Source organism: Cupressus sempervirens, chromosome 1 (genome assembly GCF_028749045.1).
Source record: "Cupressus sempervirens isolate cs-2001-9-10 chromosome 1, ASM2874904v1, whole genome shotgun sequence".
Lineage (NCBI taxonomy): Eukaryota > Viridiplantae > Streptophyta > Pinopsida > Cupressales > Cupressaceae > Cupressus > Cupressus sempervirens.
This window is the reverse complement of record NC_143118.1, coordinates 559,703,492-559,730,890: the sequence shown is the minus strand read 5'-3', so window position 1 is coordinate 559,730,890 and position 27,399 is coordinate 559,703,492. Positions and strand designations below refer to the sequence as shown.

The following is a 27,399-nucleotide window of genomic DNA, read 5'->3' as shown; positions in this document are numbered from 1 at the left end:
GTATAGGTTATACTTTAATCCATCGACCCAATAAACATTCATTACAAGTAATGTTTCCATTAAGTGCTATTGATCCTTTACCTCTTATCACACATGGAGAACCATTACCGAATCTGACTGCACCTTCATCACATTCCTTTATTGAAATAAATTTGTTTTTGTCACCGGTCATGTGATGAGTACATCGACTTTCTATTATCCAATCATCATTGCTATTCATGCTTGAAATCAATTCTTTTTCTTCACTTATTCCTCCTTCACCGGTAGAGGGTTCTTTGGCTGCAAAAATGACATATCTCTTCCCATTATCTTTTCCATCTGATTCTTCATCACTCATTCTTTCTTCTGCTAGATAACATGCATCCTTACTCTTGTCTTTGAAGTTCTTAAATCTCGTGTTTATCTTTCTTATCATCGTTAGGACATCTAGCTGAAATATGAACAATTTGTTTACATGTAAAGAAAACTAAGGGAATTTTACGTTTGTACTTTACTTTTTTTCTAAGTAATATCTGTGCTAGCAGTGCCTCAAACTCTTCTTGTTCTCTTTCCTCAGACGAGATAGAATCATAATCATGACATCCTTCATAATCGTAAGAAACTTCTTTTTCTTTCTTTGATGAACCGATGGTTAGGGAAGCTTCGAAAGCAGATCTATTCTAGGCATACTATTGTCAAAATCACTTAACTCAAAAGCAGCAAGCTTGCCAACCAAGGAATCTGAAGTTACATTTGTAGGATCAATAGACCTCAACTCATGTATAACAAAGACTCTAATAGCATACTGTGGTAGTAGGGTTCTCAAGATTTTACTGACCACTTCATCTTCTTGAAGTTGACCGCCAACTCCTTTGATTGCAGCAACAACCTCTTTAATCCTATAGCTGTATTGAGCAATGTTCTCACCTTCTTGCATTCTCATTTCATCATACTTTCCTTTGAGATTGTCCATCTTTGCTTTTTGAACATGAACATCACTGCCATAAACTGTTATCAACTTATCCCACAATCTTTAGCATTGTCCATATCCTTGATATCCACTAACTCAACATCAGATAAAGCACTTGCTATCTCTACCATTACAGAGTTATGCTCCAACATCTTCTTCTTTTGTGTAACATCCAATTTTTCCTAGTTTTAGCTAACAACTATCATATCATTGAACACAATTACTATTTCATATTCATGAGCATGAGAAGACAGTTATACCAGCTATATAACATGTTCATATGAAAGAGATTAACAATTATAACCAAATAATTGGAAAATCTTAGCTAACAATTAAAGGGGCATTTTGCCAACAAATGCAATATATATAATTGCCATTGTAACTAACTATTACTTAATGGAAAGAGATATCTCTTTCTACTATGTTTAATTGATCAATATTGAAGAAAATATCTACAACCATCACCTAATAATTTCATAATTAATTGAACTTGAATAACATATAAAGAGTAATACCGTTATTCATAAAGGCTTAAGAATGCATATCTTGACCTCCCTATGTAACAAGCTATTTTCCCTTTCCTCTTAAAACACTTAAAACAATTAAATATAAAAACAATTAAATATAATCAATTACATTTCCTGTTCACTTGAACAACAATTATAACTACTTTATAGATTGAAATGAAAGGGATCAATGGTTATAACAGATTAACTGAATCCTAGTCAATTGAAAAGAGAGTAACTTCTTAAACTGTATTAACCATCTAAACGTAACTTAACTGAAATTGCAAGTACATAAAAGGAATAACACTCATTAAAAGAAGATAACTTGAATGCAGATAATATCTCTGTCTTGTACAAGCCTTGGCGTTTGGTGGAGAAGAGATGCATTATTAGGAGCTTAACCTCCCAACCACAGACCCTTAAAGTATCCCCACACAATGTCAATTAAGAAAGGCCCTCAGGCATAGGACATCCCTATCCCGCCACTGAGCGTCTTGGTGCTAGAGTGTCAACCCACCGCTTGACTAGACAACATGACTGGTACCATTGATCACCATGAGCTGACTTGGTTTTGTCTATATGCTTTAGTTTAGTACAGATTATTCATCTTCGTTTTTCAGCTTATGTCACATATTCATTGAATTATCAGCCCACACCCCTCATTTCAACCATACTGGTCATTCTTGATGAATCCTAGCATTGTTGTCCATGGTTCTAGATTAAACTCTGTTATTACAGATATGAGTTCTCTGCCCAACTTGGGCTTTTAACAGATTTATAAAGGGAGTTCATTGTATTTACATAACAGTTTACTTAAATCTATGAGAGTTCCATCTCGTATCTTGAGACATATGGAGGATGCCCCTGTATAAGTATTGCACTGGATTGGATATCCTTCCAATTTAAAACAAAAGTTCTGAAAAGAATTTTCAAACAGTATGTCACAAATAATTCAGATTCTCATGCTAGCTGTTATACAATAAGATTTATGTAAATAAGGCAGTCCATTTGAAGCTAGGCTCTGTCTATAATATCAATGTTTCTTTCAGATTTCCAAGCTACAAATTCAGAGCCTTAACAAATAACAAATGAGAATAAAATGCAGAAAGAATGCACAACCTAGTTAAGGTATTATCACTTCCTTGTACCAGTGGAAAGCAGAGATGCTTGGTACGACTCCTTGTCGATAGCTTCTAGCACTCACTGGTAAGTCACAGTTGAGAATGCAAACACAACGATAACCCACAACACTGTAGGTGCAATTGCAGAATGAACAAAAGGACTAGGAAGTGCCATCTTCAGGTGATGACTTATGGCACAATATCAATGCAACTTCAGTTATTGATTCACGACACAATATGGATGCAACTCTAGGCATTGATTCGCTGCACTTACACAGATAAGGGCAAGCCAATATGAATGGCAATTTCAATATGAATCACGACACTTATAAAATGCAGTTGTAGATGATAAGGGAATTTGCAAAGGAAAATGCGAATGCAATCTTGATATGGAATGCATCTTTAGGTATTAATTGCCGATAGCAAAAGCAGAGGATTCTCCAATATGTAATGTAATCGCTTGGTAACTTATGCAATTCACATATAAAGAGCTCATCTCTTTGCTTCCATGCATGCTTGGTTATGAGAAAGATGAGTAAAGGTGGCAACAAAATGAGTTACACAAATGAGCCAATAAAAGGCTGATTAAACATATGGCAACTTCATAATATTAAAAATAGGCCACTTGGAAATATAAATGCCTGATGAAGAATAAAAGAAATATGGCCACTCATGATAGAATATTATAACCATTGCCAAGGTTGGAAAATAATAACTTCACACTAAATGTCTTAATATAAAAATATCATACTATACCTACCTATACTTGTGTACGCACGTACACATAAATATATGCATGATATTTTAACAGATGTATCTAGCGTATATGTCATGTTTTAAGTGGGCGTATAAGTATGTCTCATTCAAATTTATGCATACGTACATATATGTGCATACCATGGTTACCGGGAGATTCGTCTCCCCCCTAAAATTTGCGTCTCAGAGACTTTTCGCGTCTTCGGAGACCTCAAAAAAGGTTGGACACTTCATGACGAAGTCTCCTAAAGTCTCCCCGTCTCCTAATCCAAAAAGTGAAGTCTCCCCGAAGTCTCTTGATAAAATATAAATGTAAAATATAATATTAAATAATTTTATATATTTTAACCCTCATTTTAATGTTTTTAATGCAAAAATTAAGACTACTGATAATTTAAATGATTAAATCATTTAAAATATTTTATTTAATAAATTAATAACTTTAAAAACATTAGAAACACTTTAAAAAAATTATTTTTATTCGACAATTTAAATGATTAAATCATTTAAAATATTTTTGGAGAGATGATTTTTTGGAGAGCATGGTAGCTGAAGACCTTGAGATGGATGATCACAACCTTGTGGAGTAGATGATAGTACCATCAACATACTAATACTAGATATATTTCTGTTTTTTGTTTATTGTACAAAGTATTCATTTTTGTTTGCATATCTCGACAATTCAGCATCAAACTATACTTTTTTGAATTTAAAATTTGAATATGTAATGATAATCTCAGCGATTATCAATCTGATATGATGGTGATCATATGCAATATTCGAAAAACAAATGTCTATGAGATACAATATTGTGATCATGTGAGTTTTGAAATCTTTGACTCTATGAGTCTATTTTAATTTTTAATGTGACATTACTTTTATTATTTACTTTAGTCTTTTAGTCTTACAGTATTACTATTTTCAAATTTTGTATTTACTTTTAGTATTAGACTCTTTAAACTATTAAAAAAATAAAAATAAAAAAATTGCCGTCTCCAAGTACCCCCGTCTCCTATTTGAAAAATTACCGTAGCGGTACCGGTACCAGTACCAGAGACCTCAAAGTCTCCCCATCTCCCGGTGACCTTGGTGCATACTCATATGCAAGGATATCTAGATACTATGGTACTGTAATATTAAGACATGATAGATATCACAGGAAGCTCTGAGATCAATTCATTTTATGAACTAAAACATTAGTTTTTAGCTTTAATTAATGCTTAGTGATATTCTTTTATTATAATAATGATACACATATATTGATCGGGTTAGCTCATGGTTTTCCATAGTACACTCTTGGTTGCCTATCTGTTTACCCTTAGCCATGGTGGTTTAGGAATCATACCTATTTGCCCAATGATAGGTGGTGACCTCGTGCCCAATTCCTTCTTTGGCAATGTTTTCCCCCCTTCGTCACGTTCCTGCAAGTGAAAATTTATCATGGTAACAACATATTGCTCATCATTTTACAAAGTCGAATTAATCAAAGCATACGATCATAGTAACCATCCATTTCCAATTCAAATATCACCATAACGATTGACCAATATTTCATTTTCCCATGAAATCATAACGAATAACCAAAACTTCATTTTCACATGATACCATAACAAATTACTAATTTAACCAATTACTCAACTTCGCATGAAGCCTTAACGACTACAAAGGAACATTTTAAAATTGAGCTAAAAATTGGGATGTAACATTTTGTTTGGCAATTAAGGTTCCAATAGGTTGAGTGTACTTAGTTATGAGATGATCCAATGCTTGCTCTCCAATATTCGGCAGGTGCAGCTTCATCTTGCTTACCCATGTAGAGAAATTGTCCTCAGTGAACTTAGGTGCATCCTTTCTATGCATCTTCAGATTTTTCCCCCAAGCTGTTGGGCTTTCTTAGTGAAGGAACCAAAGCTTTGATACCAATTGTTAATAGAGGCCCAATACTAAGAGGGAAGGGGTAAATCAATGATTTCAACTTCCTTAAACTTAATGCACTGAAGCATTCAATCAACAACTAATGTAAATAAAGCTTTCAAAACATGCATCCACAAGTAATCAACCACACAAAATAAGCACCATATTTATCTCGTGGAAAACCCAATTTGGGTAAAAACCACGGTGTGAGATTGTACTTACGAAATCTGTAGTCTTCTAGAATGTGCCCTCTGAGGAGCATGCTCAGTTAAGGGTTACAAGAGCACTGTTAGGTGCTACCTAGTTAAAGGATTTGCCTTTAGGTCTGTTAGGATCTTTGCCCTGTCAGGAGCAGCCTGGTTAGAGGTCTTTAAATATTCTATTCGAATGCCACCTCGTTAGAGGATTTATTGTAAGAATCTGTTAGGATTCACCTTGCTAAGGGATTTCACTGTTACAATGGTTAGAAAACAACATATAAAATGATGTGTGGAATCACACTACCTTTGGATGATCAGATCCTATTAAGATCTGGAACTCTTCTTCATACCATATACTCTTCCTTGGTTTATTGCACTTGATTCCTTCACTTGCTCTGTAACTGTATCCTTCTGCAACTCGCAATCAGCAATCAAATTCTTTATGAACTTTCCAATATGTAGAATTTCTTCCATCGACTTAGAATAATCCCTAGATCGAATACTCCAAATCGAATTAGGTAAGATATAGTGTATCTAACCACTCAAACCTTTTGCTTTGACTGCGCTGACTCACTTTTGAATTTCACCTTGGAAATTGAACCATCTTCTAAGCTGTTTTGACCAAAGAGAAGCTTCTTGAAAATCCTCCTCAAACACATACCTCGGGCAATGTGATGTCAAATCCTTTTCATAGATCACGGAAATGCCTTTCTTCTTTGCAAAAAATTTCACCGATCTTAATACCACTTTGAATCTCTTCACCAATCTCCAAATCTTCATCACTTGTTGTTGTTTACTTCTTCATACTGTTAAAACCACATCCAGTCCATTAAACTACCTTTACCTGTCCACATTATAAGTTGCGATCATAACCACATTGTCTGAACATTGTTAACAATCATATCCTATGACCACTCCAACAAATATATCACCAATCTGAAACGACATTCAAATTGTTTACTGTCTATCACTTCACTATTTTAGCAGTTACCTGGTTTGATGTCATGAGTCTTAATCAGGAGAATGCAATTTTGTACCCACTTTGCGTTTAAATATATCTAGACCAAGCTTGTTTGTTTTGTGTTCTCATTTATTGATTTATTGGATGTATCTTCTCTTTAAATTTTGCAAAAAAATATTTAAAGATTTAAAGATGTTTTACCTCTCCCTTAATTTTTATTCTAGCAGTTACCCGGTTTGATGCCATGAGTCTTATTCAGGAGAATGCGATTTTGTACCCACTTTGCGTTTAAATATATCCAGACCAAGCTTGTTTGTTTTGTGTTCTCATTTATTGATTTATTGGATGTATCTTCTCTTTAAATTTTGCAAAAAAATACATTTCTAATTAAATTTAAGCAATTTTTTACGTTGCCGAGTTTTTGCTGAAAACTGACTAAGTTTTCCCTGGATTTATTTTCAGACATTGGTGAGTTTTTGGCTTTGGTGAGTTTTCCAACTTATTTTAAGAATGTTGTAACCAATTGCACCATTTTGGGTGTCTTACAAAATGGGCAGATCCATATTTGATATCATGTCAGGATTTGTATCCATATCTGTGCATCTTTGTTATTTTCCTTCCTGCTCTAGTTTGCCATAGAAAACTTATTGTTGGGAATCAATGTGAAACGACTACTAGATAGAAATCTGAAAAATCAGTTTTGTAAATCTGAATTTAAGTTCTTTTAGTCATGAAAACCGTTCAATTTTAATTGTAGAATACCATATGGGTTTTAATGAAACAAAGCAGCAAACCATATGAAAACATCACAATACAGATTTAATGTAGAGAGACCCTTGCAGAAAAATTTCTCCCACAAGAAGACATTACAATACAGCACACTTCCTTTCTCCTTCCTCCGTATTCAACCTGACAGCTCTTGCCAACTTGTGAGAAGTCAACATGAAATCTTCATCCTTAGGCTCCAACTTATAGAGTTATTGGAGGATGGAAACCATTAGTTAGTTCCCCAAAAGAGGGGCAGCCTTCTTGCAAAAAGTTAAAACTAAACCCCCTGTCTCTTGGATTCTCCCTCAGAAATATAAGAGCCATCAAATAGGGTGCCCAAAATGATTCTCTCCAAAACAAAGAGTCATCTTCGTTAATGCTAATGGATGCTCCTTTCCAATTTCCTTCACTGGAGGGTTAAGTTAGAAATAAATTAATAATCTAACTTTGTTGTCAGTGCACTTCTGCATCTCTATTCATTCATTTTTTTTGAAAATGCTTTCTATTGTCATAATTTTGTAATCATGGTTATGTGTGCACAAGTCTACTTGACTATTTATTTTTGTTTTTCGTATTTACAACATTTTGGCTGTAATGACCATTTCTCTAACGAATACAAGGTTGAATTTAACACTTATGTAAACTTGTATTTTGATCCGAAGACAGAAAACAATATCATACAATACACGGATCACAGACAACACTGTAATCAATTGTTTAGATGAATATTGAGGCATTGCCATGTGGGGTTCAACCTTCTGAAGAATCTGGGACTTGGATTCATGTGTCAGCTCCCAAGAATCCTGAAAATATTGTTGCTGATCTAAAGGAAGCCTTAGTGTCTCGGGAGCACATGTCTGCAGATTTCTGTGCCTGGAATAGCGTTGGTAATGCAATTGGTCCTTACATCAGAACAGAAAATGATTCACTTGTCAGGTCCAGGTCTTTTGAGCAGGGCTTAGTATGGCCTGGAGCATCTTCTAGTGTTGAAAGAATAAGCTCAACAATTAATGCGTTTCCATTGTGCAAGGAGAAATACCTAAGTGTTCCACATTTATCAACACCTTGTGGTGTGGACATAGGAGTTGTCAGAGCTACATTAGAAGCTGAGCCTCCACAGTGGATGCCAGATAGCTCTGCAAGTTGTTGCTTACAGTGTCAAACTCTTTTCAAACCTGTAATATGTGGCCGTCATCATTGCCGTCTCTGTGGGGGCATATTCTGTCGTAACTGTTCCACTGGAAGGTGTTTACTTCCTGTTAAGTTTCAGGAGAGGAATCCACAAAGGGTTTGTGATATATGTTATCAGAGGCTTGAATCAATTCAGAGAATCTTAGCAGATAGGGTGAGTAATGCATCACAGATTGCAACCCATGATGTTACAGATATGACATGTATGAGAGGTTGGCTGAACAGTCCACTGGGTTTCACCATGGAGCAGGAAATTTATAAAGCATCTAATACAATACGGAGCTATTACCAGGTAGCATGGTGATAAATTGTAAATTGTAGAATATTTTCCTCCTATGTTACTTTCCACAAGAATAAATTCAACTTGCACTTTAGTCTTTTATAAATGAATATTGAAAGTTAACATTGTAACTTCTTTTTAATGTTGATTGAATAGTGCTTGATGTGCAGATTGGAGGTATTAGTGCAGACAAGTTGATTCCTAATGCTGTACTTAAAGGTGCAAGAGGTCTTGTTATTCTAACAGCTGTTAAAGTAGGAATGGTAGTGACATATAAGGTAGGGACTGGACTGGTCCTTGCTCGGCGAATGGACGGTACCTGGTCTGCACCATCAGCTATTGCTTGTTGTGGTATGGGCTGGGGTGCACAAGTAAGCTATCCTTCCAATAGGACACCTTTTCTTTTCTTTAAGGGATTATTTCTCTGTGCATCTTTTAGAAGGTTGGACGTATGATTTGTATATGATCAATTTATACATTAGTCCAAAAAAGTTATTAAATCTATTTAGAAACATGATTGTATCCTCTGAGGCGGCTATCCGACATTGACTTTTAATAGGCAGGAGGAGAACTCACCGATTTTATTATTGTCCTTCGAAATTCTAAGGCAATAAAAGCTTTTAGTGGTCGTCTAAACATTTCAATTGGAGCTGGATTGAGTGCAACTGCTGGACCTGTTGGTAGAGTTGCTGAAGCAGATATTTGTGCAGGAGATGGGGGCGCTGCTGCTTGTTATACGTATAGCTATAGCAAAGGTTAGTGTCTAAAAACAGCTTTGGTTTTATTTTGTAGTATGTATATTATTGACATCTATTTTGTGAATTGCATGTTAGTTGTGTTGATATAATCTCCTTCACATGAGATAAAAAGAAGGCCTTACTAGATGTCTCATTGATTATGCATTATAATGCCATGGCCCAGACAGGGCCTACACTTAACAGAAATGCATTTTTGAGAGCATAGAGGCCACTGTCAAGCAACTATAAAACAGAGTACACAAAGAAGATGAAGGAGATCTATGTGTATTCGCATCATCATAATATCAGTATGGCCTCATTATAATCACATTTTCATCAATTTATGACGTTGGCTTATTAGTGAGATCCATATCTGGCTTTACATTGAACATTGTAAATTCATGGTAATTACTATTTTCTTGGCTGGGGCTGACTTGGAATAAAATTTGAAACAAATATCTATTACTGACTGGGTGAATGTGGCAGCCAGGTCACCATCATCCAATGCACAAGACTACTACAAATATCTTTCTTGGAATATAGCTGTTTTTGGACAAACTGTGTCATCTGAAACACAGATTTTTAAAACCACAAATTTTGTTAATATTTATAATCACAGTAACTGGATATGCCATCCTCTACCCTGTGCGCATATCAGTGTGCCTGGTAACAATGAAGGTATGAAATGGCTTGGGTATGTTTAAAATACTGTACTCACTTGTACCCACAACTAGGAAAAACTTTCTGTGGTGCCAGATACATCTGAACTCAGCGATGTGATCATCTGTATGAATTTTATGTAAAACATTTTAATCCTAAAATGTATAGAAAACCCGTAAGATGTCATATATGTATGGATATAGAGCAGTATTCACAAATATCATCCCATTTTCCAATCAATGTTTGAAATCTTTCTGGTTCACAACCTCCTTTCGTTCTGTCATCTAACATCTTTGAAATATTTACATATTCATTACTGTTCTGTTTTGCCATTGAACATCATGTAAGTATCATTCTGCTGCCATGGATGTTTTGTTTTACTGCTAATCTTGTAATAGAGGCAACTCCTGATCATTCATGTAGCAATGTTGTAAACTTATAAACTCTTTAGGATAAATATTTACCATGGTGAAGGTCTATTTTTGTCTTTTTTTATGTCTTTTGTTCGTGTTTTATGTTATAACTTAGGTTCATTTTTAAACTTTAGTCGAGGTTATTTAAATGCAGAATTAATTGATTGTGAGATCAATACGTGCAATGAGGTGAAGATGATCTGTCTTGAAACTTGAGCATGGCATCAGTCAGTTCCTTAGTGAGGCAGCAACTAATTCTCAACTGTTTTAACCTGAATAAGATCTTTTTACAGCTAACATCAACAAGGTTAATGATTTCAGTGTTGTACTTAGGTCTAGTGTTTTTTGACTTGCATTCAGCCTTTGGTGGGATGTCTAGTGGTACCTAGATCCAGGTCACCGCTATTCAGTGTAGTCCAATGATTTCAGCATGTTACCTAGCTCTGTGGACATCTCACAAATGTTCTTTTGAATCTTAAGAGTTGCATAAGGGGTGTAGGAGGGCTTGTGCTCCCCCTTCTGAAATCCCTTATGATTTCATCCTTGAAAAACAGAACTGTATTCTTTGAACATTTAAAAACAATGTTGGGGACACTTGGACATCCTTGAGATCGTTGAAGGGCTTCTTATACTGCCCCAGTGATATCCACCTCAATAGAGGACATCTTGCAAACAATTCTTGGGAGTCTTAGGGTTGCACAAGAAAAATGGGAGCACTTATGCTTGCCCCTCCCAAACCACTTCTATTCATCCATAGAAAAAGAGTTTTTTCTAACATTTGAAAATAAATGATCTTGGGGAAGCTTCGATGTCCTCGAGATGGTTGAGGGACATCATTTCTGTCCCCAACAATGTCCTGCCTGTATGGAGGGCATACCTGGACATTCTTGGGAATTCAGAAAGATGGGGGCAGCCAAAGGACATTTCCTGACATTCACTATCTATGGGAATAGGTAGGGAGACAGGGACAGAGACAGGTAATTTAGAGGGGGAAACACATACTAGTGTAAACCTAGGGATTACACGTATCTAGTTGGTTAAATTTCCATTATTTTTCAAGTCAATAAGCCTCTTATTTGTGTTATGGATCTCAATAATAGAGAAAATATTACAATCATTACAAGTGAGGAGTATTAATACTTTTTATGTGCATAAGGTGACCCAATCATCTGATTGGACTAGACAGCCTCTTGCTTCAGTGCTATTTAATCGTAGATGATGGCACCCACCCATGTTGATTTGTATATCACATTTGACCTGTTGGTGATTTAAACCACTTTTTCACTACCCCTAGAGTCAAACTCAATCCCTAAGGCCTGGGAATGTTAGTATAAATCCTATTACTGGGAGTTGAGGGATTGACCCCAGCCTCCCATGCACCCCCATCCCCAGGCCTATCATAGCCTTAAATGAAGAAGGGTTACCCTACCTTAAGGGTATGTATTGAACCATCTGTTGCCTAGTCATGTGTTTCAGTGGATCGCTCTTGGTGCTAGGCTAAGATTCCCCAGCCTCAGGAATTGATTCTGCATAATATAAGTCGCAAAAACAGTATAGATCACCATCATGATCCGTAACTTTATCTTGGGGACTTCAATTGTAAACATCATACTTTTCTAGAAAATATTGGTTTGAGCTTTCCAAAAATACTAATTTTGAAATTGTCTTGATGCCATTTGTGTCTCTATTTGTATCTTTTGTTCATTAGTCATTCATTTATTGCATTTCTTAAGATCTCTAATTGATTACCAAGAGTAAGCTAGAGTAGTCTATTGCTCTCATGACACTCTCTTTGATTCAATAAAGTACCTCTCAAACTTAATGTGTACCATAGAACTCATGCTATTGTTCCTACTGGGAGTTTAGTCTCTTGATAATATAATGTGATAACTGAATTCTCATTAAGATTGATTCACTGTTATATTTGTGTGATTCAAAAAATTGTTCTACTGCCACTGGTTCCAAATTCAAAAAGCTAGTAGAGCTGACCCCATTCTTTCTTGGAGGATATATGCCTCCTAGGAGTTTCAATGCTACAACAAGATGACATATACACTTTTCTTTCCATATGAAAATGGGAATTCTACTTTCAGTCACATTGCTTCCTTTCATGGCCATTGCAATAATGTATTATTCTCAGCAGTAAATATTGTTAAATCTGTAACTTGTTAGGCATACTGATCTGATAACAGATCGATCAGATCTGATATAGCATAAGTAAAGGACCAAGTCTTTGCATTATTTCCCTTGCAAGATCAGCGTCTATCCTTAGGAGTTTGTATTAATATTAATCTAACAACATTGTTTGTGTTTGTAATTAATATTTAATTACCCATAGAAAGTTGCCGACTTCTAGAGGTTAGGCAAATGATTTTGGAAGAGACATGTCCCTTCTAAGGACATGTCCCTTGACTCCTATACTTATAGAGGGTAAGAATGAAATCTAAGAGCACACAAGAACAAATACAAGTCTGCTTCTTAGTCATTACTGCCCTCATATGAATTGCAGAAGTAAAACACAGAATTCTTATTTACATTTCTAATCCAGTTAAAGGCAATAATCTAAAGTTATTCACAGCAAGCTATAAGGAGATGAAGAAGATAGAATCCAGTCTATATTCAGTCCAAAGAATTTGCAGAAACTTTACAAATATACTAATAAAACAAGGCCTCCTCATCCAATCAAATGCTTTCCTTGCTGAAGTTTGTAGTTGTTTGAGCAATTCAAGGTATAGAAATCACTCTCACATTGTCATACTTCTGAAAGCATCACATTATAATAGGATCTTGAATTTCGGGCAGGTTTTGGAGATTTGAAATGGACTCATATGAAGCAATTTTTTTACAAAGGAGAATATTTACCGTGGATTTCGTAGTGATTTTAACTGTGGAACTAGTTTAATCTGTTCGCAACTTCAAAGGCTTCATGGATTTGGATTTGACATTATCTACTAATTTTGGATTTAGGTGCTTTTCTTGGAGCATCTTTGGAAGGCAATATCATGACAACTCGCTCTGATACAAATCACCGCTTTTATGGAGATCCTTACATTTCATCGTGGGATATTCTTCTCGGGTCGGTGCCACAGCCAAGAGCAGCAAGCTGTTTATATGATGCATTGAATACTTTGTTTGGTAAACTTGAGGAAATGGAATCCACATTATTATAATACCCCTGTAGTTTTTTACATTGTCAAAAACATATTTCATTTTTCAAAGAATGTGGCACCTCTTTGAGATGTGATTGGTTTAATTTTAAGCAATATTTGTGAAGGGAAATAAATGTAAACTAGAGATGCCTATCAGGCATACAGGATTATGTTCACTTGTATATTAGTGTCTTGTAATGTCTTCCCAGACTAGGTAAAATGTTGAGGTACTATGACTTTAAAATGCAATTAAGACTCTGATAAGTACCTGGCCACTGTACTCTTAAGTGAAGGAAATCGATTCTGCTGAGCAATAAATCTCATGTGTCTTTGCTCCAAATTTAACTATGGTGAAGGATGTTACCTAAATAAGATTTGTTGAGAAGCGTTTTGCAAACAAGCTCTATCCAATTTTGGTTTACAATACTATATCTTGCAATTATCAACAAATTTACATTATTTAATTGTCCAACGTACAAGGGGTACCTATGAATTATGACCTGAATAACCAGTCATCTGTATGCTACGTAAGACAACTGTAGACAGCTGTTGGCTTTAGCCAATAATGAACATTTATAGAAGCACATGTATGCAACCTATGCTCTATGAAAATATGGTAAATTAACAAAATATTGTGGAAAATATGCTCTATGAAAATATGGTAAATTAACAAAATATTGTGGAAAACATCATTAAAGACAGTTAATGTTTGGTGACTTTTCTTGAAGGTACATTTTTGTTTATGATATTATATGGGGAAAGGTGTTTTTTGAAAGGGCAGAAACTAGAACATATATATATATATATATATATATATATATATATATATATATATATATATATATAAAATAAGTCGAGAGATCCTTTTCAAGGCGCCTATTTTCATAAATTATCTCAGTATAGTAGGTGCCTGAAAAGGATATCTCTTGCTAATAGATGCCTGATAACGGAAAGAGTATGGCAGAAAAGGCAGAGACCCAAAAATATGATGGAATGCTCTAAATACCAATTGTGAAAGTATGGTCATGCCAATCGTGTGAAAAGCAACACAATCACAACTACCATCACAAAGTGATTTCCAAATTTACAATAATTATTGAAGAAACATCTGACAATATTATGTTCTTAGGATATGATCAAAACAAAATATCAACAGAAAAGAAAATAAAAGAAAGCTATAATTATTTGCTATGCTCCCCCAATACTCTCGTTCTCTTGTGCTCTCCTTCACTAGAAAAAAGCCTCTACAATTTTATCTCCACCACATCTTTGCTAAACCATGGTCGATCAGATATAAGATGCTTTCGTTGACATTGTTTTTTGTAATCAAGATTTTCCATAGAACAAAAAACTATCAAAGTCATCATGACTATCGGTTGATAGAATGCCAAACGTGGGATAGATACAACTGCAAATGTCAATCATGAAAATCTTTACAAGTATTTGGCAAGAGATATAGGGCAGATAGATCGAGCATGATAAATATCAAACAAGGGAACTTAACTGTAAGTCTTAGATGGTTGTCAGTAATCTAAGCATGTAACTTTCTTGATAAATTAATCTTTGCCATTTCCTCAATCCAGCTCGGGCGTAGAAAGATTGGTTGGTGAATGATGAATTGCGTGGGCAAAGACATTTTGAATGTAATTAGTTATTTCATCTGGTTCACAGTCCCTTCTCATGGTTAGTGTTCAATGAGTCCAATGCCATACACGGGATTCATGAAACATTGTGTTTAATGAAACAATGAAATTTGCAGCCCAAGTATTCAAAATGGTGGAGAATACAACAAAGAAAGCGACATGTTAATTGTTTTACAGAATGTTATTAGACAACCCCCCAACCTGGAGCATGAGAACATGAAACTGCAAATCAGGTTTGTGATAACATTCTACAAAATGCCATGTTCAAGTTAGAATGTTTAAATGAATTTGTGGATAGTAAGAGCAGGTGCACAATAGGGGAACTTCATTGGTGTTATCTGAAACTAGTGAAAGTCTTGGAGTAGAGCAAAGACTGCACCGTGGAAACATAAACAAGGCACGGGAGCTGTGTGATCCGAGTTTCTCATCCTTCATCAGACCATGACAAAGGACATGAATTGTTTAGCAAGATGTCTCTATTCTCCTGTGGATTTCTTGCATCTCCCGACCCGCAACACTCATTGTGGATGCATCAAGAACAATCTCTCAAACTCCATGCGTAGTTCCTAATCCATGACATGTATTGGAAGCATAGACAAATAAATGGGATTGGACTTGACTTGTTTGAAGAAATGCGCAATTGGAATGTGAACCGAATCCCATACAACTTGTGGGTGTGAATAAATGATCTTTGTCGGTATCCATATGAAGATCTAGTACGAGCTCAGAACATGGTGATTCTCAGGTCGAATGCATAACAGTAGATACTGGATGGTCCTGGCATCCTCAACACTTTATCTGGCATTTCAGGGATTGATTTTATTGACACTCAACATCCCTCTCAGCTCCGAAGCCTGAAAAGTATGTAGAAATTTGCGGCAAGGCAACAACAGGGAAAAAGTCTATTTTCTTCTTGGCTTTGTATTTGACAGCTTTTGGCACTAGTCGGCACAAGCCTTCTTTGCAAACATTTGGTGCAGACTAGTTCAATGAGGAAGACTAAAATGAAAAGATCAAGAAGGCGTCGTTCTTCAATTGGTGGTATTTTGGGCTCTGCACTGGCACACTACTAGCTGTGACAGTTGTTGTATATGTTCAAGACAATAAAAGCTAGGGAATTGGGTATGCGATCCCTACAGTTGTCATGGCTATAGCAATTGGCTTGTTTTTGAATGAGACACCATTCTATAGAAACAAGATTCCTGGAGGAAGTCTATGAACCTAACAACCATTCACAAGAAAACAAGCAGTCAAACCCATGGAAGCTCTGCACTGTAACTCAAGTAGAGAAAACCAAGCTCATTTTTAGGATGGTTCAGATCTGGTTATGTTGCATAATCTTTGGAATCATAGTATCACAAACCACAACATTCTTCATAAAGCAGGTCAACACTGTGGACAGGAGCATGGGACCTCACTTTTAGATCCCATTAGCTTCCCTCATAGCCTTTTCCACTATACCCATACTTATCTTAATCACCATATATGACACTCAGCTTGTGCCCACAACAGAAAGAATCACTGGCAATGAAAGAGGCATAAGTATTCTACAAAGGATTGGCATAGACATGTTGTCTTCCATACTTTGCATCATAAGTGCTGCTTTGACAGAACACGAGAGGATCCAAAGTGCAAAAGCCCATAGCCTCCTTGATAGCCCTAGAACTACAATTCCTCTCAATATATTTTGGCTGGTTCCATAGTTTGTCTTGATTGGAATTGTAGATGTTTTTACCCTAGTTGGGTTACAGGATTACTTCTGTGATCAAGTGCCTGACGATATGAGAAGCTTAGGGATTTCTTTCTATCTATTTGTCATTGGAGTTGCTAGTTTCCTCAATAGTCTTTTGACCACCATTGTTGATAAGATCACTAGTAGAAGAGGTAATGATCATGGTTGGTATCAAAACAATCTCAATAGATGTGAGTTGGAGTATTTCTACTGTGACTCCTTCAAACCATGTAAAATTCAGAAATCAGAAGTGCAATATAGAGAGAGCATGCCTATAAATTGTAATAAGATAGTGAACACCAAATTGTTCAAATCAAATCCCTTAAGAAGACATGTCTCTAAGGAAAGGCACTAAGCATATGTGGTTTAAACGTGCACAGATTTCAAGACTAAATTGTTAGTAAGTTGGCCATGGAAGGATTATAGGAAATCTAAACTCTCATGGCCACAAAGCTACCTATTTGATAGTTCTGTCAAATATCATGTCTTTTGAGTATAACTTTGTAAAGAACAAGTTTTTCCATTTTGGAGTTAATTTTATAGAGATTTAACTTCTCCAAAAAAAATATTTTGGAGGTAGTTATTAACCACGAAAAAGTAGTTCTTAACCTCCATATCTATATAAGGAGTCATTTTTGGTTTTGTAAGCAAGGTATTTTTTAGTGGCTAATATTCGTAAATTGGCCAATTTTAAATTTTTTTGGTTGTGATTTGGCTAATAATGTAAGATTTGATACAACCTAAATCGCCATGGTTTTTATAAAATTTAGTTCTAGAATATTTAAAATCGCTCAATAATTTATTTTATTAAAAAATTTAAACTAAAATATTCGCCATAATATTCGTTACATGATTAGATTTGAGTCACTTAAATATAATATTATTGGATAAATTAAATTGAACTGACCAATAATTATCATAATTATTAGTTACTTTAGGGATATATCACCAATATTTAGTCTTCACTATTGATTTAAAGTATATGTAACGATCCTCATAATATTCCACGAAATAAAAAAAGTTCAATTTTGATTTGTAATATTCCATGGTGATTAATAACTTCATATTATTATTGAGATTTGTTAATATTTTATACAAAAAAATTATGATTCGAAAATAATCACCAATATTAACAATATTTAAAATAAAACATTGAGAGATTCGCCAACAGAAATAATTTTGTGTTTTTCAAAAATATGAAAGATTCTCTAATATTTTATATCTTTTTCTGGAAGCAACTTTCTTAAAGTTTATCCTATTTGTAAGAAACTTTTTGAACTTTGGAAAAAAGGGAACACTATGCTAAAACTTTGACAGAAGATGATATTTGGAAAGTGCGTACAAATTTTTTCTTTGTGATAAAAAATTTCCTCTTAGGTTCTTGGTGCAAGAAAATAAAGGAATGTGCAATTTGAGTTCTCTTATTTTGAATCTAAATTGTTAGAAATATTGATTCTCTTTGTAGTGAGCATTCTCACGTTATTGTGTAGATGTTTATAAATTTTTGGATCAACATTGTGCTAGTAATAGTTCTCAAGTGTAGATCTTGATTGTTGTTATTAGCGATTTTAAGTTAGTCCAGGGAAGCTTTGAAGTCATGTGGAGCATTCGCCGTCAATGGCTTTCTATTTATCTTTTAAAGTTTGATTTCATCTTTATTTGGAAAACCTCAAAATTATATTATACGAGGGAGCTGCCCCTCCAAACATCAAGGAAGACCACATATCAAGGGCCTATCCAACTGTTGTGAACAATTTGCCACATACACTCTGTTGGGTCATTTTTACAGTGACAAATCTGTTTACCAACAAAATGAATGTCATTTTTTTAAAAAAAATTGTCAAAATGTTTACAACCATGATTAATGTGATTGTAGAAAGTCTTTTGACTTAATCATATACATTAAATATATTTTCACATGAGAGTGTTTTTTTGTTTTTATATTACGTTAGTAACTCTTATTGTTGAATTCATAACCCATAAATACAAGGAAGAAACAAATGAAAATCACAATTCAAAACAAACAAATAACACAAGAAGTTATCCTGGTAAGAACCCTTCTCTCTTAAGGAAACAATCTAGACCACAAAATTGATGATACCTTTATTCAGGATTGAAAAAATACGAAATCTTTTTACTTAATTGATGTCTCAACATGATAGTCAACAAGTCTTTGAATCAACTTAGCAACCAAAAATGTTCAATGATCATACAATGGTCATATATAACAAACCGCAGAAGTAAACTGCAATCAATCACAGTCTGAGATATAAAAAATGTGATTGCATACAAAACAATATACTGAAAAAACTTTTGAATTCTGTTCATACATCGAGCATTATAGCTGCTTGCTGCAGTAATAATAAAACTGAAGAAAATACACTTGCGAATACTATAACAAATTGCTCAATACAATATAAAAAGAGAGAAGTGGTAATCAAGCTTCACGCAAGAAGAAAAATGTTCGCTGAAGAGAATACAAAAATCACAACTAAAGTAGAAAGAGTTAACATGCGCAACAAGTTTACAAATCATAGTGTCGTGAGTGACACATCACAGTCATAGTCATAGTCACCATGATGGGAATGTCGACAATACAAATACCAGAACAGTGCTAGCATTAACTCCCAACGTCGGTGACACTACAAATTCAAACTGGTACTAAGCATCAACTCCTGATGCTGCATATTACACCTTAAGAACCACCACCAACATATAGAGCACAGTTAGCGCCACATACACCAAAAGGAGGTCCCCAACGACATAGAAAACCGCTAGATAATACCAAAAAGCTCCGCCATGAAGCATATCAATAACATATAGTAGGCACCAAAATAAATAAGAAAGATACGATGAAGCCTTTACTATATGAACCTCTTTCGTAATCTAAGACTGTAAACACAAGAAGACCAGCACAAAGTGCACAACAACAAATCAAAATTTGATGAGGCATCACAATTGATGAATATCTAGCCATCATTAGAGGTAGGATGATCTCTGTTGCTACTACAGAAATCAACACTCTTTAGCAAGAGATCTTTAGTATGCAATTTCATGCCAAGTGCACAAAGCTGCAACCAAACTGAAATGTCAACAAAAATCTCATCATAGATTTTCTCAATAAAATTGTTCTCTCAGCATGACAATATTTACCATAGCTATTCTTAGAAGGGGAATAAAAAGATAGAAAATAAAGTCACAGAGTCACACCCATGACTTTCACCATGGCTATTCCAAAAGGGTAAATCTATCATAGATACACCCAAATGTGGAATGGTGGATTTTGTCTTAAATTTCTCTTGTAAAGAAGAAAAAAATAACAAAGGATTGCACCTCGAACTTCTACCATAGAAAAAAACTCATTAACATAAGATTTCATTTTGAACTTCTCTCACAAAAAAAATCATTGAAAAGGGATTGCACCTCAATTTTTTTTTAACAGAAGAATTCATTAGCCATATACAAGGAACCATGAAAGCTAACACTCTCAGAAAGAGCATCACTCTCTATGATACTTAGCTTATCCAGGAAGTAATATAACTTAACTCTTGGAAGCAATTTGGAGAGAATGCCCACAATCTGCTCATTTGTAGAAATGTACTTGAGTTCAACCTTTGAACCATATCACTCAAACAATGGTATTTAATTCCTACATGTTTGAATCTATCATGAAAAAATGGATTAATCGAAAGCTTCACACTTTGATTATCACAAAGAACCATTGTAGGTTCCAAAGGCTGCCCAAACAAACCTGCAAGTAATTTTCAAAGCCACACAACTCTTAAACTAAAACAGGGGTAAATTTTTTATTGAATATCAAAAAGAGCAGACCAATACAAGAAACAAAGAGAACTACAGAGCTTTATCCTAGTCCACAAGTTGAACCAACATCTAAGATAAATCAAGGGGAAACATCTTATCGTCAATAATGTTCCAAGCTGGCCCATGCTTAAAGGCCCATTCGGCCAAACAATCAGCCACACTGTTCCACTTACAAGGGATATGCATAAAAGAAAGAATCCAGAGAATTGCATAACTGAGTGATCTACTAAATGACCAGAGCAAAATGCCAATCCACATGCACAAGGTTCATTCTATTCAATAAATTCACAACCACCTGCGAGTCAGTCTCACAGATAATTTTTTTCCAGCCACGTTGGCAGCACTATTCCACTGCAACCAAGATAGCTAGGGCTTCTATGAGGTTATTAGAATGGTAACCCTTGTATATAGAAAACATAAATTGAATATCACCAGAACTGTCACGCCCAACTCTCCCTATACCAGCCAGACCAAGATTTCCCCGAGAAGAACCATCAGTGTTGATTTTAAGAATTTCAGCCTCGGGAGGAGTCCAATGCTCCTTATGATTAACACTGAGAGTGTTGCTTAGCTCTATTTCCAAGGTGGCTATGGGGGACCAAGGGAGTGCTGCCCTAAAGAGGAAAGGAAAGGCCTAAGTAAATACCAGCATCTCTAGAATCCAAACCTCCACCAATGTCACATTTAACTAGGAGTGTTTCATAAAGAGAATTAACAATTTTCCCCCATAGGTGTCTGATTTCAAACTGCACATCATGAAAGATCCTTCTATTCCTATCAAGCTAAACATGCCATAAAATAAGGGAAGGGCCAATAGTCCAAGCAACCTGAAGAAAATAAGTCTTGGAAAGGGGATGGCCCAAACAATTCCAAAATTTAGACAAAGAGGAAACATGCTAGCACGTGCATCCCCACACACTCCACCAAAAGTGCCAAATCTGTTTGGCAAAGAGGCACTGGAAAAAAAGGTGAGAAACAATCTCTTCACTATTGTGGCATAAAAAAATAGATGGAAGGTCCCTGAAAGCCTTGCTTGCAGAGATTCTCCCAAGTAAGACAATGATTGTAAACCAGAATCCAAAGGAAAAAGTTACACTTAGGCCATGAAAAACTATTCCAAAATTTCTTCCATCAAGAGACCTCCACCTCGCCAAAGAGTTGCTTCATCAGTGCAAAGTACCCTAAAGAAATAGAATACTTGCTAGAAGAAGCACCTCCCCAAGCCAAAACATCAGGTTCTTATAGAGAGTTGCACTCCCTAGAAGCCAATATTTGAGATAGTTCCACCCAATCCCCAAGAGAACCACCTAGTGGCCAATTAGAAGAATTCTTCCATCTGTAACCCACAACAAGGCTTAGGTTATAAGCCTCCTTATAATGAGCCATGTTATTCCATCCAATAGAAAGGAAAAAATCACAAAGAGACTGCAAGTGTGGATGAGAGGATAAGAGAGAAGGATGCCCATTCCAAGAATCACTCCAAAATAGAGACTCAATGCCTTTGTTACAAATCCAAAATAAGCTTCTCTTCACCAGGGGACCACCAATCTTGAGGGTATTCCACACCATAGAGCCTCTTCCCTCAAGAGAAAACTTAGAAATATTTAAAGATTCTATTACTAAAATTTTGCACATGTGTAAAATTTGTATTCAAACAAGGAAAGCACATGAATGCCATTTATTTCACAAAAAATAGAAATGTCCTTGTATTATTCATTTTCAAATATACAACTGATATTTACAAGAGAGTGAAATGAATTGATATGCTAAAAGGAAAAGATCCACACAAGCTGTAAGTATAGCTTACTAACTTTCATATGTATAAAGGAATACATAATTAGATAAGATATGTATGAAAGAAAGAAGCGAGGGTAGAGATAACCGGTCATTTTCTTTTGCTTTGACTGGTTATGGATTTCATGGCGTTCTTCATCCAACTCCAAGCTCTGAATTTTTCAACAATTGCAAAAAATGAAAGAGAGATGATATTAGATCTCGAAGGATCTAAGCAATGACTGAATGTCTCTACCACTACATATATTCTATCTGTTGATGCATTTCGTTGCAAAAGAAAGTAAGCTATATTAAATACAATTTTGAAAGATATTTTGCAGTAATTTTTTCAAAGAAATAAAGGTAGTTTCATGAGTGTCACGAGCCCGTGCTTGAACCTTATGAAATAATCATCATTATCACTGCTATAGCTCACAATGCATTCACACAGAACAAAGAGAAAAGAAAGAAGGGGGGTCTTTTGTGCAGACTCTTCTTATAGATGTTGCAAGTTTTGTAAAAAAGGTCTACAAAATAGGCTACCATTAGCTGTTTAAAATTTGGCAAGAAAACACTCTCTTAAAATCAATTGACAATAGAAGCTTTGTGGTGTGAAATTCCTACATGATTCATTCCCTCTAGACAATTGCTGAAGGATATATGGGCTCAAGAATTTGACTTTGTTATGATCATTGGGTTCTATCAATTGTAGAATTTACTCAAGATAATTTTGGAATTCATGGAAAGAAATCATTTTACCGATTCATTAGCTGCATTACGATATGAGTTGGTTAACCAAAAAGTTTAAATGATAGTGGATTTTTGATTATTCAAGATTGGTTATCTCCACCCAGGGAACTGAAATTTGACTCATCTAATCATGTACCTTATACAGAGCATAGAGATGTGATAGTGAAAGAATAGCAAGTTTGAAAATGACCAAAAAACTATCTCAATGAATGACTATACAAATGGAGCATTGGACCAATGTAAAACCTCTTATGAATAAAGAAATCTATAAGATTCATTAGCAACCAGTGAAGAGATACACATGCTTTGCAAAGGTCATGTACAATTTAGAAATAGGGCTGATTATAGTTTTGTAAGATTTCCAAATTTGGGCTAAATAATTTTATTATCATATTAATGGAACATATAAAGATTCAGTTCAACAATTCAAGACAATAAACCAAAGAAATGTGTCAAGGTTTAGCACCACAAGTTAAGCAAAACAAATTTTCTGGCACATACTTAACTTCAAATGCTATAGGCAAGATGCTTACAATTTGCATCAACAGGAGCTTGATTAAGCCTGAGTAAATGAATTTTCCAAGATTTTTTCACATATGATAATCAATCTTGCTGTAATAAATTTTACAACACCCTGAGAAGTCAACTAACTGCTATTGATGCCTTGGAGGAACATCTCTTTACTTGGAAATATGTCAAGTAAAGCTTTTTCAGTGGCCCTCTTGCCTTCATAGTAATCCTGCTTCAAGAAATTTGCAAAAGAAAAAAAGAAACCTGCAAAGTCAAAATTAGTGGTAGATATTCATTCAAATGGTAGAATATGGAGTGGCAATTTCTTTTTAAAAAGATGATGCAAAATAATTTGAAGAACTATTTGAGGCTGTAAAAGATGGATAAGTCTTTATATGCTGTTAAATTTTTCAGCCAACTACATTGCCGAATATGGAAGAGAAAGAATAAAAAAACGTGAGGAAAATATTAATCTAGCTGAAGCTTTGAAAAGAAATACTTCGTGGAATATACAGGAGAAAACCCATTTGGTTTTTTTTATGGGAACAAAGATATCACTTTTAGAATTGATCTTTCAACACAACCTTTATGAAAAATGGTAAATGCTGAAACATATGGGGTATACGTACAGAAAACCCTCATGGCAACTCAACAAAAGAATGTGAGAATGGAAGAAAGGAAATAGTTAATGCTTAATAGAAAATCCTTCAGCAATTGAATTTATGAAGTTTAAGTTTTCAAAGGAAAAATAACTAGTTTGCTGTTTGTTTCAAACTTCATTATCATGCATAATAGATTAAGCTTCATATTCACAACAACGACATATTTCCTTCCAAATGAAAGTGCCATCAACAAAAACTTCTAGCAAATAATACAATAGTAGCGAAATGAAAAAAAAATGCCAGAAAATTCAGCAAATAATTTCATGGTGGCATGTATGGAAAACACAGAAATGGCAAACCAAATCTTTTGAAATACCTTCCATATTCATGGTGGCCAACTCAAAAAACTAGAGAAATCCTTGATTTCGAAGCTCCAGTAGATGTATTTCATGGCAAAACTAGTGAATCTTTCATAGTGGTGGCCGTAGAGAACCCAAACCCTCATTTTCTTCCACCACAGATTCTAAATGCAAAATGATAAAATAAAAGAACTTTAGGGTATTCGAGCCTTTGTAAGCCCTTTTTCATATTGTATAAAATTTAGAGTCCGTGGGTCACATAATGAGATTTTAATCCTTTTCATTTGTTCTATAATGAATATGGAGTGGGGGGAGTTTTATGTTTGCATTCTAGGTTCTTTTAAGGTTCTTTTATGGGTTTTATATTATTTGCATATGGTTTTATTTAAAAAAATAAAATATTGAAATGATTAACCATTTTAATGTTTTGTTAATTTAAATGCAAATATAAGAAGGTTTTTTGTTTTATTTTCTTTTTGCAATAGTCTAACATTGTAAAAGAGATCTTTAAATGGTGAAACTATAAATCATTTAAAGTATTTTCCTATTTTAAAATGTAAAAAGAAAATGAGTCATTCTATTCAAATGTCATGATCTTTATGGGAGAAACCAGTTTAGAAACATGTGGAGGGAATATAGGCTTGTTTGGGGTCAAATTTGATTTTGCTAAGGTAGTTGAGAGGTCTTTATTGACTGTTGGAGGCTTTTGGGGGTGGTTTTATGTGAGTTATAGGGTTCCTAATGACTTAGTGGAACTTTTCTAGGGATAGGTCATTATTTTAGAAGTTTCTAAGTCCTCTTTTCGGGGCTATCTTTTTGCATTTGACCCAAGGGGTTGAGATTGTACTTAATGAGTTTTGCAACTCATTTTTCAACAGTTCTGATTATACAAAAAGGTGGATTTGACTACTGTTTTGAGTCCTTAACCTTTTTTGCAGAATTTGTAATTCATCTTGGGAAATTCAATACAAATGACAACATTTGTGTTCATATTATTTTGGCGTTAATTGTTAAGCCTTCTTTCTTCTTGTAGTTCTCTGTGTGTATTAGAATGATTTGATAAAGTAATTTGTGAGCTCTTATTGTTCCTTATTAGTTCGTCTCATTTCAACACCTTGGCGTAGGAAAGTAAGTCTACTTGTAGGTTGTAGTTTGTGTTTTTAAGGGTAAAATTAGTTAAAGAGAGGCATTTGTATGTATTCCTCCTTTTGTTGATTTATTTTCAAAACCTTATTACAAATTATTTATGTAGGTCTTTACAAAAAGATGTGTTTTTTGCATGTACTCCAAGTAGCTATCTCATCCTTCTCTGTTAAATGTCATGGAGTTTTCATCATCATTTTGGTGTATCACCATCTCCTAGTTTAGGCTATAGATTTAAGTTCATTTTCAAAAATTTCTTCCCTTCTCCTTGAGTTTAAGTAGGGATCTTGGAAATATCACTGAATATCTAATAGGAGCCGGCCTAGAATCTGGAGGTTTCATTTCATTTGCATGTCCCATGAAGTGAAGTGATTCCCATGTCAAGTTAGAATTACTGAACTTTCAAAATTCATTATTGGGTGCAAATTTTGATACTTAACAGTTTTGACACGCCTGGTGGGACACAAGCACATTTTTCAACTGTGCTGGTACTACAAATAGTTATGTTTCAACCAACACTAATTTTATGAGAAAAGTTCAAACAAGGAGTTCCACTTCTTTTGAATATCTACAGTTAGAAACTCCAAAAAGGCATGGAAGAACTCTTGCAAGAACAAAGCCATCATCAAGGAGGCAGCTTTCAGCCCCTGGTATTCATGTGTATAGTAGAAGACGTCAAAGAAAAGTTAGGCATTCAGCAAGTCCAAAAGTGAGGACTAAATCATTTGAAATCGATATTTCTACTACTTCTACTGCAAGTGTCAGTTTTATACCAGCAACTACAGTATATACAGGTTTTCTACAACAACTTGTTCCTGTCCAGATTTCAGCACAACAACAAGTACCATTACCATCTCCAATGGCGAGAGCATTTACTTTTGTGCCATTTGATCAGGGGAGTCCTTTAAATTTTGCCCAACATCATGATATACCCCTTGCTGCTTTAAAAAGTTTACTAGATTTCATTGGAGATAATCAAACTATAGCTTATGAACACATGAGAGACATTGCTACATTGTGCAGTTGATAAGTAGGAGATAATTTCCACAGCGAGTCAAATTGTGACCCATGTTTCATGAGTAGTGATTCAACATGAATCCATCTCTCATGAGAATAAATGGAACACTTAGCACTCATTGGATCTAGGTGATGCTCACAAGGGTGAAGCACTGGGACTTCCCGGGAAGTCATCCATCCCAGTACTACTCTAGCCTAAGTGCGCTTAACTACAGAGTTTCCTCCATTGTTAAACACAAAGCTTGCAACCACATTGAAAAAAACTTCACCAAGTGTTGTGCCTTATGAACTATTCATTAGAAAGCTCCTTGAGCTCATCAATTGATAAGTAGGAGATAATTTCCACAGCAAGTCAAATTGTGATATTGCTATCAGGATTTAATTGTGTGATTTTTTAGTCAAAATCATTGACCCATGTTTCATGAGTAGCAATTCAACATGAA

General features: G+C 35.0%; 1 protein-coding gene and 1 pseudogene across 13 annotated transcripts in view; both read left to right on the top strand.

Moving 5' to 3' along the window:
• The window catches only part of LOC149578669 (uncharacterized), a 28,133-nt gene extending 14,128 nt beyond the window's left edge, over window positions 1–14,005 (top strand). Inside the window, exons 2-6 of one of the 13 annotated variants that reach the window (XR_016364722.1) lie at window positions 7,838–8,658; window positions 8,817–9,017; window positions 9,206–9,401; window positions 9,572–9,691; window positions 9,870–10,261. Coding sequence is in view for 10 of the 13 variants with exons in the window: in XM_089830929.1 (XP_089687055.1) it covers window positions 7,897–8,658; window positions 8,817–9,017; window positions 9,206–9,401; window positions 13,035–13,273 (1,398 nt within the window). In the remaining 3 variants the exon portion in view is untranslated. Of the gene's footprint in view, window positions 1–6,869; window positions 6,893–7,837; window positions 8,659–8,816; window positions 9,018–9,205; window positions 9,402–9,567; window positions 10,262–13,034; window positions 13,306–13,423 lie in introns of those variants that run through there. The other 12 variants (XR_016364720.1, XR_016364723.1, XM_089830956.1 and 9 more) reach the window with 12 other exon arrangements.
• A 1,993-nt stretch (window positions 14,006–15,998) lies between these two features.
• On the top strand, window positions 15,999–26,966 carry LOC149578668 (protein NRT1/ PTR FAMILY 5.6-like; annotated as a pseudogene).
• Window positions 26,967–27,399: the final 433 nt, after the last annotated feature.